The sequence below is a fragment of the Anabas testudineus genome, chromosome 13, assembly GCF_900324465.2.
Source record: "Anabas testudineus chromosome 13, fAnaTes1.2, whole genome shotgun sequence".
Classification (NCBI taxonomy): domain Eukaryota; kingdom Metazoa; phylum Chordata; class Actinopteri; order Anabantiformes; family Anabantidae; genus Anabas; species Anabas testudineus.
This window is the reverse complement of record NC_046622.1, coordinates 5,908,061-5,920,389: the sequence shown is the minus strand read 5'-3', so window position 1 is coordinate 5,920,389 and position 12,329 is coordinate 5,908,061. Positions and strand designations below refer to the sequence as shown.

Sequence of the window (12,329 nt, the reverse complement as noted above, 5' to 3'; positions counted from 1 at the left end):
TATATAAACTCTGGTCTCACTTTAATCACTTACTGTAGAAACAGCTCAACCTAACAAAAGAAAACACAAAATATTCACACACATGATAATGTCCACTGCATGTGCTTTCAGCAGCTCGGATGCATTTTGAACACAGAGTAATACCTCGAAGGTACTCTAAAAATATACAGCACAAAGGTCGCAGTTTCAGTTTAGAGCGATAAAGAAAATCCTCCATGATATTCCTCCACTTTCCAATTTAGGCAAAGTTTAATGCATGTTATGTATCCTGGGGTTAAGGGCCACAATGTTTTTGGACCAGAGGTAGGAGGCGGCTGTGGGAACACACTTGACCTTTTCAGCTGGAGTGACAGAGCTAGGCTGGTCTTACAGAGGTGACCTTTCCCCATCCTCTACCCATGCCGCCTGGTCGAGCTCTATCTGGCTTGTATACCGGCAGAGTGGGGGGGCAGAAGGGGATATTCAGCTGGAGAGAGAGAGAGAGAGAGAGAGAGAGAGAGAGAGAGAAAGCAAGAGGCTGGAAGTTGTTACGGGCATGTCTGCATCTCCAAAACAAGCAGAGAGGATCACTGGGAAAAAAAAAAGGATTACAGTGGATATTTTCTCCCTGTTGAAGGATACATATGTGATGTTGCCTTCCATTGTTGCATTCGCAGACCAGTGTATTCACACACCCAGAAAATCATAGTGCTCTGCCTCCATTTTTGTGTCTTTCTTTTGTTCTGTTCCACAGCTAGCCCACACTCTTGCTTCCTCTATTATTTCATTTCTGTCAGTGAATCTCTCTGCATGCCTCCCCCTCTCTCTCACTCGCCCTCTTTTTTTTTTCCTTCCCTCCTTTTCTTTCTCCCTCCCTCCCTCCCTCGTCCTCCCACTTCCCATCTTTGCATGTGCCACTTTCAATTGTAGTGATATGCCCTGTGGCAAACTCTGCCTCTGTGTGCTCGAGCAGGCTTTGTTGGTAATGGCTGTTATTCCTGACGCGAGGGGAGGAGTGTAAATTCCTCTAGCAAAGCCTTACAGCAGCATGCATGGGAATTATATTGTACCAAATTGTGGAAGAATACATACATACTTCATGGATTCCATAAGTATATATATATATATATATATACAATTAACAGCCTTATATTGTACCTAAATCTCTCACCAGCACTCCTGCAGGAAAGCTAGTCTCCTGTTTCACTCTCACAAGTAATTTGTCAATGTTGCTCCTGCAGATTGTTTTACAGTAAATTTGATCCCTGTTAATATTGAGCTGATTTCTTTGTCTCGATGCACAAAAACATGCAAAAGTAGTCAATTGTTTTTTTTAAGTAGACAGAGAAATGTGATAAGGGAAGCTTTTCCCGTGTTTGCTGATTACATTAAAGGGAGGGAATGCAGCCTCTGTCTCTATTTCACCTGTAGTATTAAAAGGGTTAAATACTGGTCTTTATTTGACTGAATGCTATTTATGTTTCTCTATGTGATTACATTTGTAATACGTTTTCTGTGTACAGTAAAGTAGGCGTTGTTTTGTTGCATGCGTTGCTGGTGTGTCTCTAACCTCTAATTGCCCTGTGCTCTCCTGACAGGCCCTGGAAAGCGAGTTTGTGTCATGTCAGCTGCATCAGTGGATTGACCTTATTTTCGGCTACAAGCAGCGAGGGCCAGAGGCGGTGCGCGCCCTCAACGTCTTTCACTACCTGACTTATGAGGGCTCTGTCAGCCTGGACACCATCACTGACCCTTCGCTCAGAGAGGTAACGCACACACACACACACACACATTTTTACATCACCATGATGACTGAGCCCCTCCCTGATCGTCTTTTATTCACCAAAGGCACAACTTCCTGTCTCTATTTGTTCTGGCATGTGCTGTAGCTCCAGGAACATTCAGATCTTGAGTCTGTCAATCAGTTATTGTGTCATGCGAATGTAACCTGTGAGAGAATTGAGCAGTGCCGCTGACTCGTGGGATTTGCTTTGAAGGCAAATCTTGTAATTACCTGAGTTAATTTCCTTTTTCTCAGATAAACTATAATCTTTTACTATCTGTCCACATTATTCTTAGATCTTCGGATTCTGTGTTTGTCTCTTGTTTTTGACGTACTGCATGTGGCTTCTTCTAATCAGATCAATTAATCTGACTGAGCTCTCTGATCAGTCACTGGAGGTCAGTCAGTCAATAGATGAGGGAGTGAATCCTCTTGTTCTTAACCAATTAATTGAATATCTATTAGCTCGACCGCACTACTCGTGAATAGCTTAATTGCGTAGAGGGGAAAGGGGACCAGACACCGCAGCATCTGGCATGCATTGTGGTACTTTCCAACGTGAGCTCCTCTCTCCCTGTGATATTCACCATCTGCTGTCTGCAAAACAAGTCATTTATTTACTGTCACTTCCAGGGGCGCCTTTATTTATCAAGTGACCACTATGCAAATCACCTTCAGAAGATATGGCTTATCTAATTACCAAACAATATCCTGAAAGGTTTAGTTTTCATCATTTCCACAAGGATTTTAGGGGATTTAGCTGTCTTCCACCCTGCCTACTGCTACCCTGAGAGATGACAGTACTGTTAGTTAGTTGCACATTAGGAAGCCTGCTATTCAGACTCTCTAATTGTGCCCAGTTGATGTAGTTGCTATTGTGACACGTGAATGTATCTGTGCTTGAAAAGAAATTGGCTCAGCTAATTGCATCTGATGTAATGTTGATATGATGAGCACTAATTAAGACAAGTCTTCATACCTTCAGTCATGTTTCTCACTCCAGATGGATTCTCTTTCTTTTTTTTTTTTTTTTTACCAATATCTTCATTGAGGCTCCTTCATTTCATACATAGTATAAATATGTAGTGCATTTCCACTGTATGGTTTTTATATTGAACCCACTTAGTTCCCCTATGCAAACTAAACATGAACTCAAATCACATTCTTTCTATACAGTAGATATTAAATTCTTGAAAAACAAACTGCTTTCTGACCTTTAATCCTTTTTGCCTGTAATATAGTGAAATCCATACATTTATATTCTCAGCATTTCCAGTCTGTTTAATACAGGAGAGAGATTCTTTGTGTCTGTCTGATGCAGAGTATAACCTTATAAACTGAAAACTAGCACTATCCTGAACACACATTATCAGTCCATTAAATGTGGATATTATATATAATTCTTGATCTAACTGCAGCAATTCTATTGTACTGTGAAATGTTTAGTTTTAAGTTGAAAATGTTCCTGCACACTCTGTGGTAATGGTATGATAATTTACTAAGTGATGTCCTGCAAGATTTATTGTACTATTTATCCACTTCTACTATGCCACACAGGCCAGCCTGTGAGCTGCCTGGCTTCGACGGTGAGGTGGAGCATGGAAAAGTGCCCAATGAATGTCTTGCTAAGACCTGCTCAAATGTGACTATTGACTCCAGGGTATTGATTCATTCTGAGCTTGACAGGTAAAACTGCAGATCTGGAATTAGTCACAATAATTAAGACAGTTGAAATGTCAAGAAATTAGATGTTATGAGAAATTATTTCCGTCCATATGTCAGAAGGAACCTTCTCTGACGTGCCACTGGGCCTCTGGTTGAGGGCGCTGCGACAGCTCTACTGGGCACCGTGCCGAACAGCAGTCCTCCATCACAACACCTCTCCTGACAGCCTTCTCTTATGGAAAAACATGACAGCAACCCCTTGATACAGACCCCACGTGTCACTCAGAAGTAAACAGACAAATTATTCATCAGTGGGACTGTATCCCTCCCCAGCTGCCACTCCCCCTCCTGCCCCCTCTGAATCAAGATAACAAAGTGTGCTGTGGCCAGTGAAGGACTTTGAACCAGCTCACTTAAAATAATAAAAATTGTCATTGTGATGGGACACGAGTGTTTAAAGACTGATGAGTAACTCCCTTAACATGTATCGTATAGCACAGTTCACTTACTGGTGTTGTTTGAGTAATTTCTGCTCCTCATACAGTAGTGTACATGTGAGCTGTCAGTCAACAGAGACCCTGAGGGCACTTCTTCGTTAGTACTTCAGGATTAAGGATGAATCCAGATAAGCTTTTAAACAAATTTTAAACAAATGTCCATTGGCATGCTAAGAATGAGCACCTGTCTCGTCGCTTGAGAAAATAACGCAGTTACACAATAATAGCAAATTCTGTAAATATTTTTTAAGTATTGTTTTCTGAGTGATTTATGTGAAGTCTATTTTTATAATGCGCGTACACGACTTATAGTTCAAAAGTACTTGAAACACTTTGCCGTTTGTTATCTATGGCATCTGTCAGCGAAAGGTGGAGCAGCTTCATATTTGTAGTTGCCACTGCTCATCTCAGGTGTTGTGACTCAGCGTGATCCCACACTGCTTAGCAGGTCACCACGAGGCCATGTCTGCGCTTTGTCTGACACACACCAGTTGTTGTGTTGCTGCATTGCATGAGTGCACTGGAGGATGCTGCTTGGGGATCATCAAGTACTGTAGCATCTAGTTTGGGAACCAGGGAACAGGTAGCGAGAGCGCTGCAGCCGCTCACCTCTGAAGCCTCTTGCCTCCTCCAAAATCAGATGCAAACAAAGTCGGACAGAGAGGCCGATGCGGCGTGTTATGATAGATGTTTGGTGCGCACCCAAGCAAGGCATTTGTTGCTGGGAGGGGAGATCATCCAGATGGCTTTGGCAATAAGTGTCACTTATCAACCAAAAAGCAGAGCCTGAAGTGACTTAAACTAATGAACTGCCGGTTAAGTGCTCTTCATCTCAGACTGAGACAGAGATAAGTTTCTGACATACCTCAAAGAGGATTAGTTTTGAAGCACCTGGGAGATATTGACATGTTGTGATCATCTAGTAGAAGAACATGTTCTTGAGTTAACCTTCAACAGGTCAGACCACTTTCTAGTGACACACACACACACACACGTACACACAAAAACACAAACATGAAGGGCATTAAGGCAGCCTAACAAAGGCTGACAACCAAAGGGGGACATGCAGCAGCTCAGTTTTTTTGGTAACAGAACCATCACAGGAAACGTAATGTTTTCCACATGGCTCTGATCTTTGTATCAAATGTCTTTATTTGAACAGACATTATGACCCTAACCCCAAACCTAACCTTAAATAGCCTTAATGTCAGTTCCTTATTACTTGATAGACTGCATGGGACACGTAATGGTTGCCAAATGTGCTTAAAAACTCACATGAAACTTTTAGTGCTGAGCAGCAGACCTCAGCTGTGTGGACAGTGCCTTTTTTTTGTGGTGATGTGGAATATAGGAAGTGACCAGGGGGCGACTGTTTGGCTTGCAGGTGGCCTGTCCTAATTCAGTATCACCTCCAAACGTCCCGTGCCGCATCTCCCACTGTGGCATGTGCTACCCAGTGGGTCCTTTTGATCATGAGTGGTGTGTACAGGCGGAGGAAAATGAGGGCTAGTCACCCAGGCAGTCAGAAGGGCGGGCGAAAGGCTGAGCGATGTATGTTCTATTGTGCACAGTGGCATTGACGGACGTCTACAAGCTCCCCTCTGATGGTGGAAGTGGCTCCAGTCACATCAATCACTCTCACCAAAGAGTGCCCCACTTCCAGTCAGTTCAGAAGCTCTTACTGCTTGTTTTTCTTTTTTCTTTCTTCACTCGGGGCAAAGGAAATCTTTTTGTACATTTTTTTTTAATAATCGTAAAGGCTTGATTCGGCAAGTCATTGGTGCTATTCTTATGCTTTTCCTTCTCAATCCCAATCATCCAGATTGATAGTTTTAGTCTCTAAATCATCCTTCACTAAGTCACCAAACACAAACCAACATGTGATTTTGTGCGTCTGTTTTACACACGTGTGCATGCGCATGGTTTTTGCCATTGTTTCAAGCACAATAACATCTAAAAGTGGGCCGGCCTGCTGCAGTCCTGGCTGGATGTCACTCCAGGTTAACGTTTCTGCAGTGGGGGCCTCTGTGCCTGGAAATGGGAATGGTTAACTGAAGCATGTTAATAGGAAAAGGCTTGTCTCTTCCATACTAACACTTGGATGACTCTGCAAGCTGGGGGGGGAGGGGGAGCACCCAGGCGGATTGGGATTGCACCCCTTTGCCTTTACCTCCCCCTTCCTCAGAGGCATGGCTGAGTTAGGATTTGCTTGCATTGTCAAGTAACGCATTGACCCATCACTTTGATGCATATTGATTGTGACAGCCTCTCTCTCGCTCTCTCTCTCTCTCTCTCCCGCAGGCCACGGAGGCGCAGATCCAGAGCTTTGGACAGACGCCATCTCAGTTGCTTATTGAGCCACATCCTCCACGCAGTTCCGCCATGCACCTGGTGAGAGAAATTAGCAAGCTGGGAAAATTCCCTGCACCTTTAGTTGTGGTGTGTGAGGCAGGATGTGTGAACCTGTGTACGGCTGGATGAGGTGCGATAGTGCTGCGTTTGTAGGTAGATACGACATTAAGATAAATATCCCTGACTTCACGTCTGTATTCTTCCTTCAGTCCAGTTTTTTATAACAAAAAAATAAATATTTCACAAGTCTTAGCTCATGTAGGTCACAGACCCACAATATAACAACAGATTTCCAATCCCAGTTGTCTGTACTGTTTTAGAGCGTTACTGCCTACTGGCAGAGTTGTGTTAAGGGAAGAGTGCTCCCTACTGGTCTAGTAGCTCCCCTTTTTCTGCTGTAAGCTTCCCTGGTTAATCCATGTAATAGCCAGCCTAGGCCTCATTATCCCCACATGGCTCGGCATCGGTTTCTCTCTCCCTAGAAGGAACTTTGTTAGGTAGAGCCTCCTGAGACCTTTTAGTTATTTCCTACTTTTGCAACAGATAAGATTTTTTTTTATCCAACTCGGTATTAAGGATTCGATGAGCTGATCTTCTTCATTGTTTTTACTCTTACTGCTCATGTAGTTGAATCCAGTGTAGTACAGTTTGAGTTCTCATGCAATGTGGACCAAACTGAATGTTTCTGATAACACGTGTATCATGTATGTGCCATTTCATGTGAACAGCCTACTCCATCCCAGTTTTCCACGTCTTACCCTTGTCTGACTGTACCGTCTAGAGGGGGCAGCGCATGAAACTCTCCTCTGTGTCTGAACCTAGTTTTCCTCCAACCTCCACACTAATTACCTCTTTCCATTCTTTTTCCCTGATCTTTTCATACCTCTTCATCTCCTCATGCCCTGCCCTCCCGCTCCTTCCCTTTCCTATTCCTCTCTCCTTGTACCCTCCTCCTCTACCACATCACACCCTCCATCCTTCTCCGCACTCCGTCTTTTCTCTCTTCTACTCAATAGTGTTTCCTTCCACAGAGTCCTCTAATGTTCAAGGACCAGATGCAGCAGGACGTCATCATGGTGTTGAAGTTTCCATCAAATTCACCAGTAACCCATGTGGCAGCCAACACCCTTCCCCATCTTACCATACCTGCTGTGGTCACTGTCACCTGCAGCCGTCTATTTGCTGTCAACCGATGGCACAACACTGTTGGTGAGTGGAGCTCAGCACACGTGGCATGCAGTATGTTCGAACACACACACACACACACACACACACACACACACACGCCCTTGTGAAAAAGATTTGCTACGCCAGTGTGGCCCTGTAAAATCACTTTATCATTGTCACACACAAACCTGCCCAGTGCCCCTAATAGAGTTGTAGCCAAGTGGGTGCGTGAGAGGCCAGCACCTCCCAGGTAAGCTAACCGTGAGTGTTTCCACATGTTCCATTTCAGACATGTGTGAACAACATTACCCACAGAGCCCCTCCCTGAAAATCAGCCTCACCTCAGGGTCAGAGGGCCAAAGCAATGGTTACTAGGAAATTAGGCCACAACTGCACCACATTCTCCTCACACGTTTCCATCTGTCACTGTAGAAACACACTGAGCTCAGGTCCAAACAGTCCGCACTGTGTGGCTGCTCCCACACTAATGAACACAGCTGCAGCAAACTTGCCATCCTGTCGGAAATCTTTCTGATGGACCTCCAATACTTCCATTTCCTGAAAGAGATTATAAATTGACTTGGCTCAGAAAAAGGAACAGGTGTTTGTGTAAGAATGCACGTGTGCCTTGGTTACAAATAGCCCCAGTGATTTCTTTCCTTCTGCATCCCTGTCTGCATCCAGGTCTCCGAGGAGCACCAGGCTACTCTTTGGAGCAGGCCCATCACTTACCCATTGAGATGGATACTTTGGTTGGTGAGTAAACATTGTGCAAAAATGCTGTCTCAAACTAAAATTAGTAATACAATAAATATATACATAGATGCAGAATCGTATGTAATGACCTAAACATCACGTGTAACTACTTGGGTATTGACATGCTATGTTTTTTCCTTTTTTTCCCAGCCAATAATACTGGAAGCAACAAGCGTCAGATCACAGACCTAGTGGACCAGAGCATCCAAATCACCACACACTGTTTTGTGGTGACAGCTGACAACCGCTACATCCTGGTGTGTGGCTTCTGGGACAAGAGCTTTCGTGTGTACTCCTCCGAGACAGGTAGGTTACAGTGTAAACTCTGTTTCCTGTATATGTGTGCACTGATGTGTGGAGGACTGAGCGCTATGATGGGAATAATACAGTATTGTTGCTGCTTTCTTCTGACAAGCCTTGTAGAAAAATGGATGACTCAACTGTAATACCGTGGAAATCACTGATAGCTTTCCATTGATTAAGATTCAGTGGGAACAAGAAGATAATGCCAACAACTTACCCTACCTACCTCTTTTAATATAAGAATGATAATAAGTGATGTGTGAAGAGTGCACAGATGAGTCTCACAAAAGAACTCGAAGGATGAGTAAAAATGTGCACGTTTCCTTCAGCTTTACTTTCCTGTTGTGATACTGGATTATTTTAAAATCCTCCAAATGAAACAAAGAGAGAGAAATCAGTCAACTCAACACACTGATCATAATCAATGCAAATATTTATTGACTGATGTAAAAAGGCTTTTTCATTTTTAGAAATATTTATTTATTAATTGATACAATGCTATTGATATCATATTTTATGAACAGTGTTTGCCAACAATAAAATCATCTAGCCACCTATATCCCCCTTAGGCAAGCTGACCCAGATAGTCTTTGGCCACTGGGACGTGGTGACGTGTCTGGCCAGGTCAGAGTCTTACATCGGAGGAGACTGCTACATCGTCTCTGGATCCAGGGATGCTACCCTACTACTGTGGTACTGGAGTGGGCGGCATCATATTATTGGTGACAACCCCAATAACAGTAAGTATGCATATGTCATTCAGAAAGAGAAGATACTGTATAGCATAGTAGCATCACCCTCAGGAGAATGGATATAAAGGACTATTAGGTGAAACAATTTAAACATAAGAAATGTTTAAATTGCTTATCTTGAAGTAAAAGTCCTAAGATGTGCATGATTTAACAAGTTACTGTATATAGTAAGCACAAGTCAAAAAAAAGGCAATCCACCCTGGAAATCAAATAATGTGGAGAGACAAAGAGAGGATAATTTATCTGCACCATAGCTGTGATATATGAGTGTGATTCATTGTGTCGAACCATGCTCTTTCAAGTAGAGGACTCCAGATGTCTTGGCATTCAAAATGGTACATCCCAGTGTGCGATTTCTACTGCTCAGTCATTTAGTTGCTCACTCTCACTGATTGTCTGTGTTCAAAACAATCTATCAGAGTAGGGGAAGCAGTTATTACAGTACTGTGCAAGCGAGGAGTGCCATATATGGTGTGGAATGGAAAAACTGAAAATGAGGAAGAGAGTGTGTTTTTATTTTATTTCTGGATGACAATACCATGAGTCTTTGTTAGAAGATCTTGTGTTTCCAATTGTCACAGATTCTAGGGGCTCTGGATTAGTTGCAAATGTTCTCTAATTAACTTCACTGAGGCTCCGACAGTTAATTAAGAATTTCAGCTTGGTTGCCTCCAATTAGCAAGGGGCAATAGCACTTGTGTTACTGCAGCAGGAAAACAGTATTCCCCTGATATACTGTTCATCTTCAACAATGCAAAAGGGAAGGAAACGACATACCTCATCTCAAGAAACAAAAGACAGGTTGTGTTTTCACTCAGCTTATCAGCATCTTATCAGTATATCATGTCAAACAGAAAATAATCTAGCTTGGTTAAAGAATACACAGCACTAGAGCTGTAAGAGTCTGGAGTTAGTTTGTGACAGTGTAGTGGGAAATGGTTCAGAATCAGCTAAACTGTTACATACCATACGCTTGACACAACTTTATACAAATATCTACAGCCAGCCAATATCAGTCTTGTTCAAATATAGAACACAGGCATTTGCAAGGACCCTGAGGGATAAACCTCTGCCTCCTTAACATATCTTTACACTTGAATCTCTGAAATTGAAGCACACAGCACTAAAGCCTTTTTAATTCTCATACTTATTGGCTTATTCATTGAACAATCTTTTTCCAGAAGTCTCGTTCTGGTGATTTCATGCCTGTTATACTTTATCTAAACTGATTTCACCTGTGGCCGAAAAGGCTGCATGTGTCTTAAATGTGTACTACTTAAAATAACTTCCAGCTCAATCATGGCCCTTTCTTTCAGACTTAGCCCATCACACCAGTGTGAGCCGATATTTGCACCAGGTAATTGTGGTGGCTGAATCTGGTTTGTCCCAAGGGCTCAGGAAGGGTGGGGGTTTGCGGTACAGGGTGATTGAATCTTTTGTCGGGTAGGTGAGCTGCACTAGGTCCTTTTTCCCCCTGGAGGCTTTTTCTGACACTTGTCCTATTCAACCCCCCTCAGCAGCGGGTGCTGGGACTGACAGCTCTGCTCAGGTCCTAGTCTCTATGGGACCATGTTGCATCGATCACAGTCCAGCTCGCTGACTGGGCCACTACAGCTGCATAGGCTGAGGAGGACGTGATGGTGGGGTAGAGGGGATAAGAGATGGGAGATGTCTGACACATGTCCACATCATCTATCAGGACATTACCGTCATGTAGATGTAGGTGGATGGGTTTAAGTCATAGATGGACACCAACAGCTACATGTTGGTATCAGCCATAGAATTCTATTATTTTAGAAATACAAGTAAGATGTAAAAAAAAAAGTAAATTATATATAAATTCTAAATGGTTTATCTGCATCCTTGTTCTGTTTTCCTTCATTTGTTGCTAATTCCAGATCATTTGTAATTATTACATTTATATAACAATTTTGTGGGTTCAACTCTTTCTATGGCTGTAAAGTGTGTCATCAAAATTATTGATTAAATGATTAAAAGAGAAGTAATTTCCCCCAGCAGCGAAAGGATTTCAGAAAGACTACTGCTTGCATAGTTCAGGCACTATTCTGGCAGTACTCGAGGCCGGCTCCAGTCTCCATGAAACTCCCCTCACTAACCTCTCCCCTGGCCATCATCAATCATGTGACACATGGGATGGAATCAAGCGGCTTGGCTGCCATCATTGGGCATCTCTGTATTTACATGACAATTCAAAGGGACCTCCCTGCTAGCAGATGTGTGTCGCAATCATTATACTTGTGTTTGTATGATTTTATTGCCTAAAAGAAGGTTTGCTGGGTTTGTAGACTTATTTAGAAATGCAACAAATTGCAATAAATAAATAGATAAATAAAATAAAGAGCTCTATTCATTTGTTTTGTGATACTGTGTGCGTGTGTTTTATTTAGGTGACTACCCAGCACCACGAGCAGTTCTGACTGGTCATGACCAAGAAGTTGTGTGCGTGTCAGTCTGTGCAGAGCTGGGACTGGTCATCAGCGGAGCTAAAGGTCAGCGTGCTTCTGTTTTTATCCTCCTTCTGTTATTGTCATCAGAAAGAAAAGATGAAGTCAGGGACAGCTGGCAAATTGGTATACACTACTGTAGGTTACCAGTCAGCTACTAACCCACATAGTTACGTGTCTCTGAATGATTCGGTTTGGCAGAGGGTCCATGTCTGGTCCACACCATCACAGGGGACCTGCTGCGGGCTCTGGAGGGGCCTGACTACTATCAGTGCCCACGGCTCATCTCAGTGTCCAGCGAGGGCCACTGCATCATCTACTATGAGCGAGGCCACTTTTGCAACTTCAGCATTAATGGAAAACTGCTGGCACAAATGGAGGTCAATGATTCTACCAGGGTAAGCTGGGATTTCGACATCAATATAAGAAAAGGAAAGATGTCCATGCATCTTTATTTTCCTTCAAAAATATTTTAAGCACATCTATTTGTTCACTTTGGCAAAACACTGCATATCCAGTGTTTATAATTTTGATAGTGTTAAAGGTATGTTTGTGGTTTAAGTGCATTACCTGGCCTGGATCATACATTTTATAGGTGAAAGTTAAACTG

General features: G+C 42.9%; 1 protein-coding gene across 6 annotated transcripts in view; it reads left to right on the top strand.

Moving 5' to 3' along the window:
- The window catches only part of LOC113173007 (neurobeachin-like), a 174,735-nt gene that overhangs the window by 158,954 nt on the left and 3,452 nt on the right, over positions 1-12,329 (top strand). For 4 of the 6 annotated variants that reach the window (XM_026376233.1, XM_026376252.1, XM_026376270.1 and 1 more), the window contains 8 exons: positions 1,578-1,745; positions 6,226-6,315; positions 7,293-7,485; positions 8,128-8,199; positions 8,350-8,505; positions 9,072-9,242; positions 11,663-11,764; positions 11,921-12,117. In XM_026376233.1, the coding sequence (XP_026232018.1) occupies positions 1,578-1,745; positions 6,226-6,315; positions 7,293-7,485; positions 8,128-8,199; positions 8,350-8,505; positions 9,072-9,242; positions 11,663-11,764; positions 11,921-12,117 (1,149 nt within the window). The remainder of the gene's footprint in view (positions 1-1,577; positions 1,746-6,225; positions 6,316-7,292; positions 7,486-8,127; positions 8,200-8,349; positions 8,506-9,071; positions 9,243-11,662; positions 11,765-11,920; positions 12,118-12,329) is intronic. The other 2 variants (XM_026376260.1, XM_026376242.1) reach the window with 1 other exon arrangement.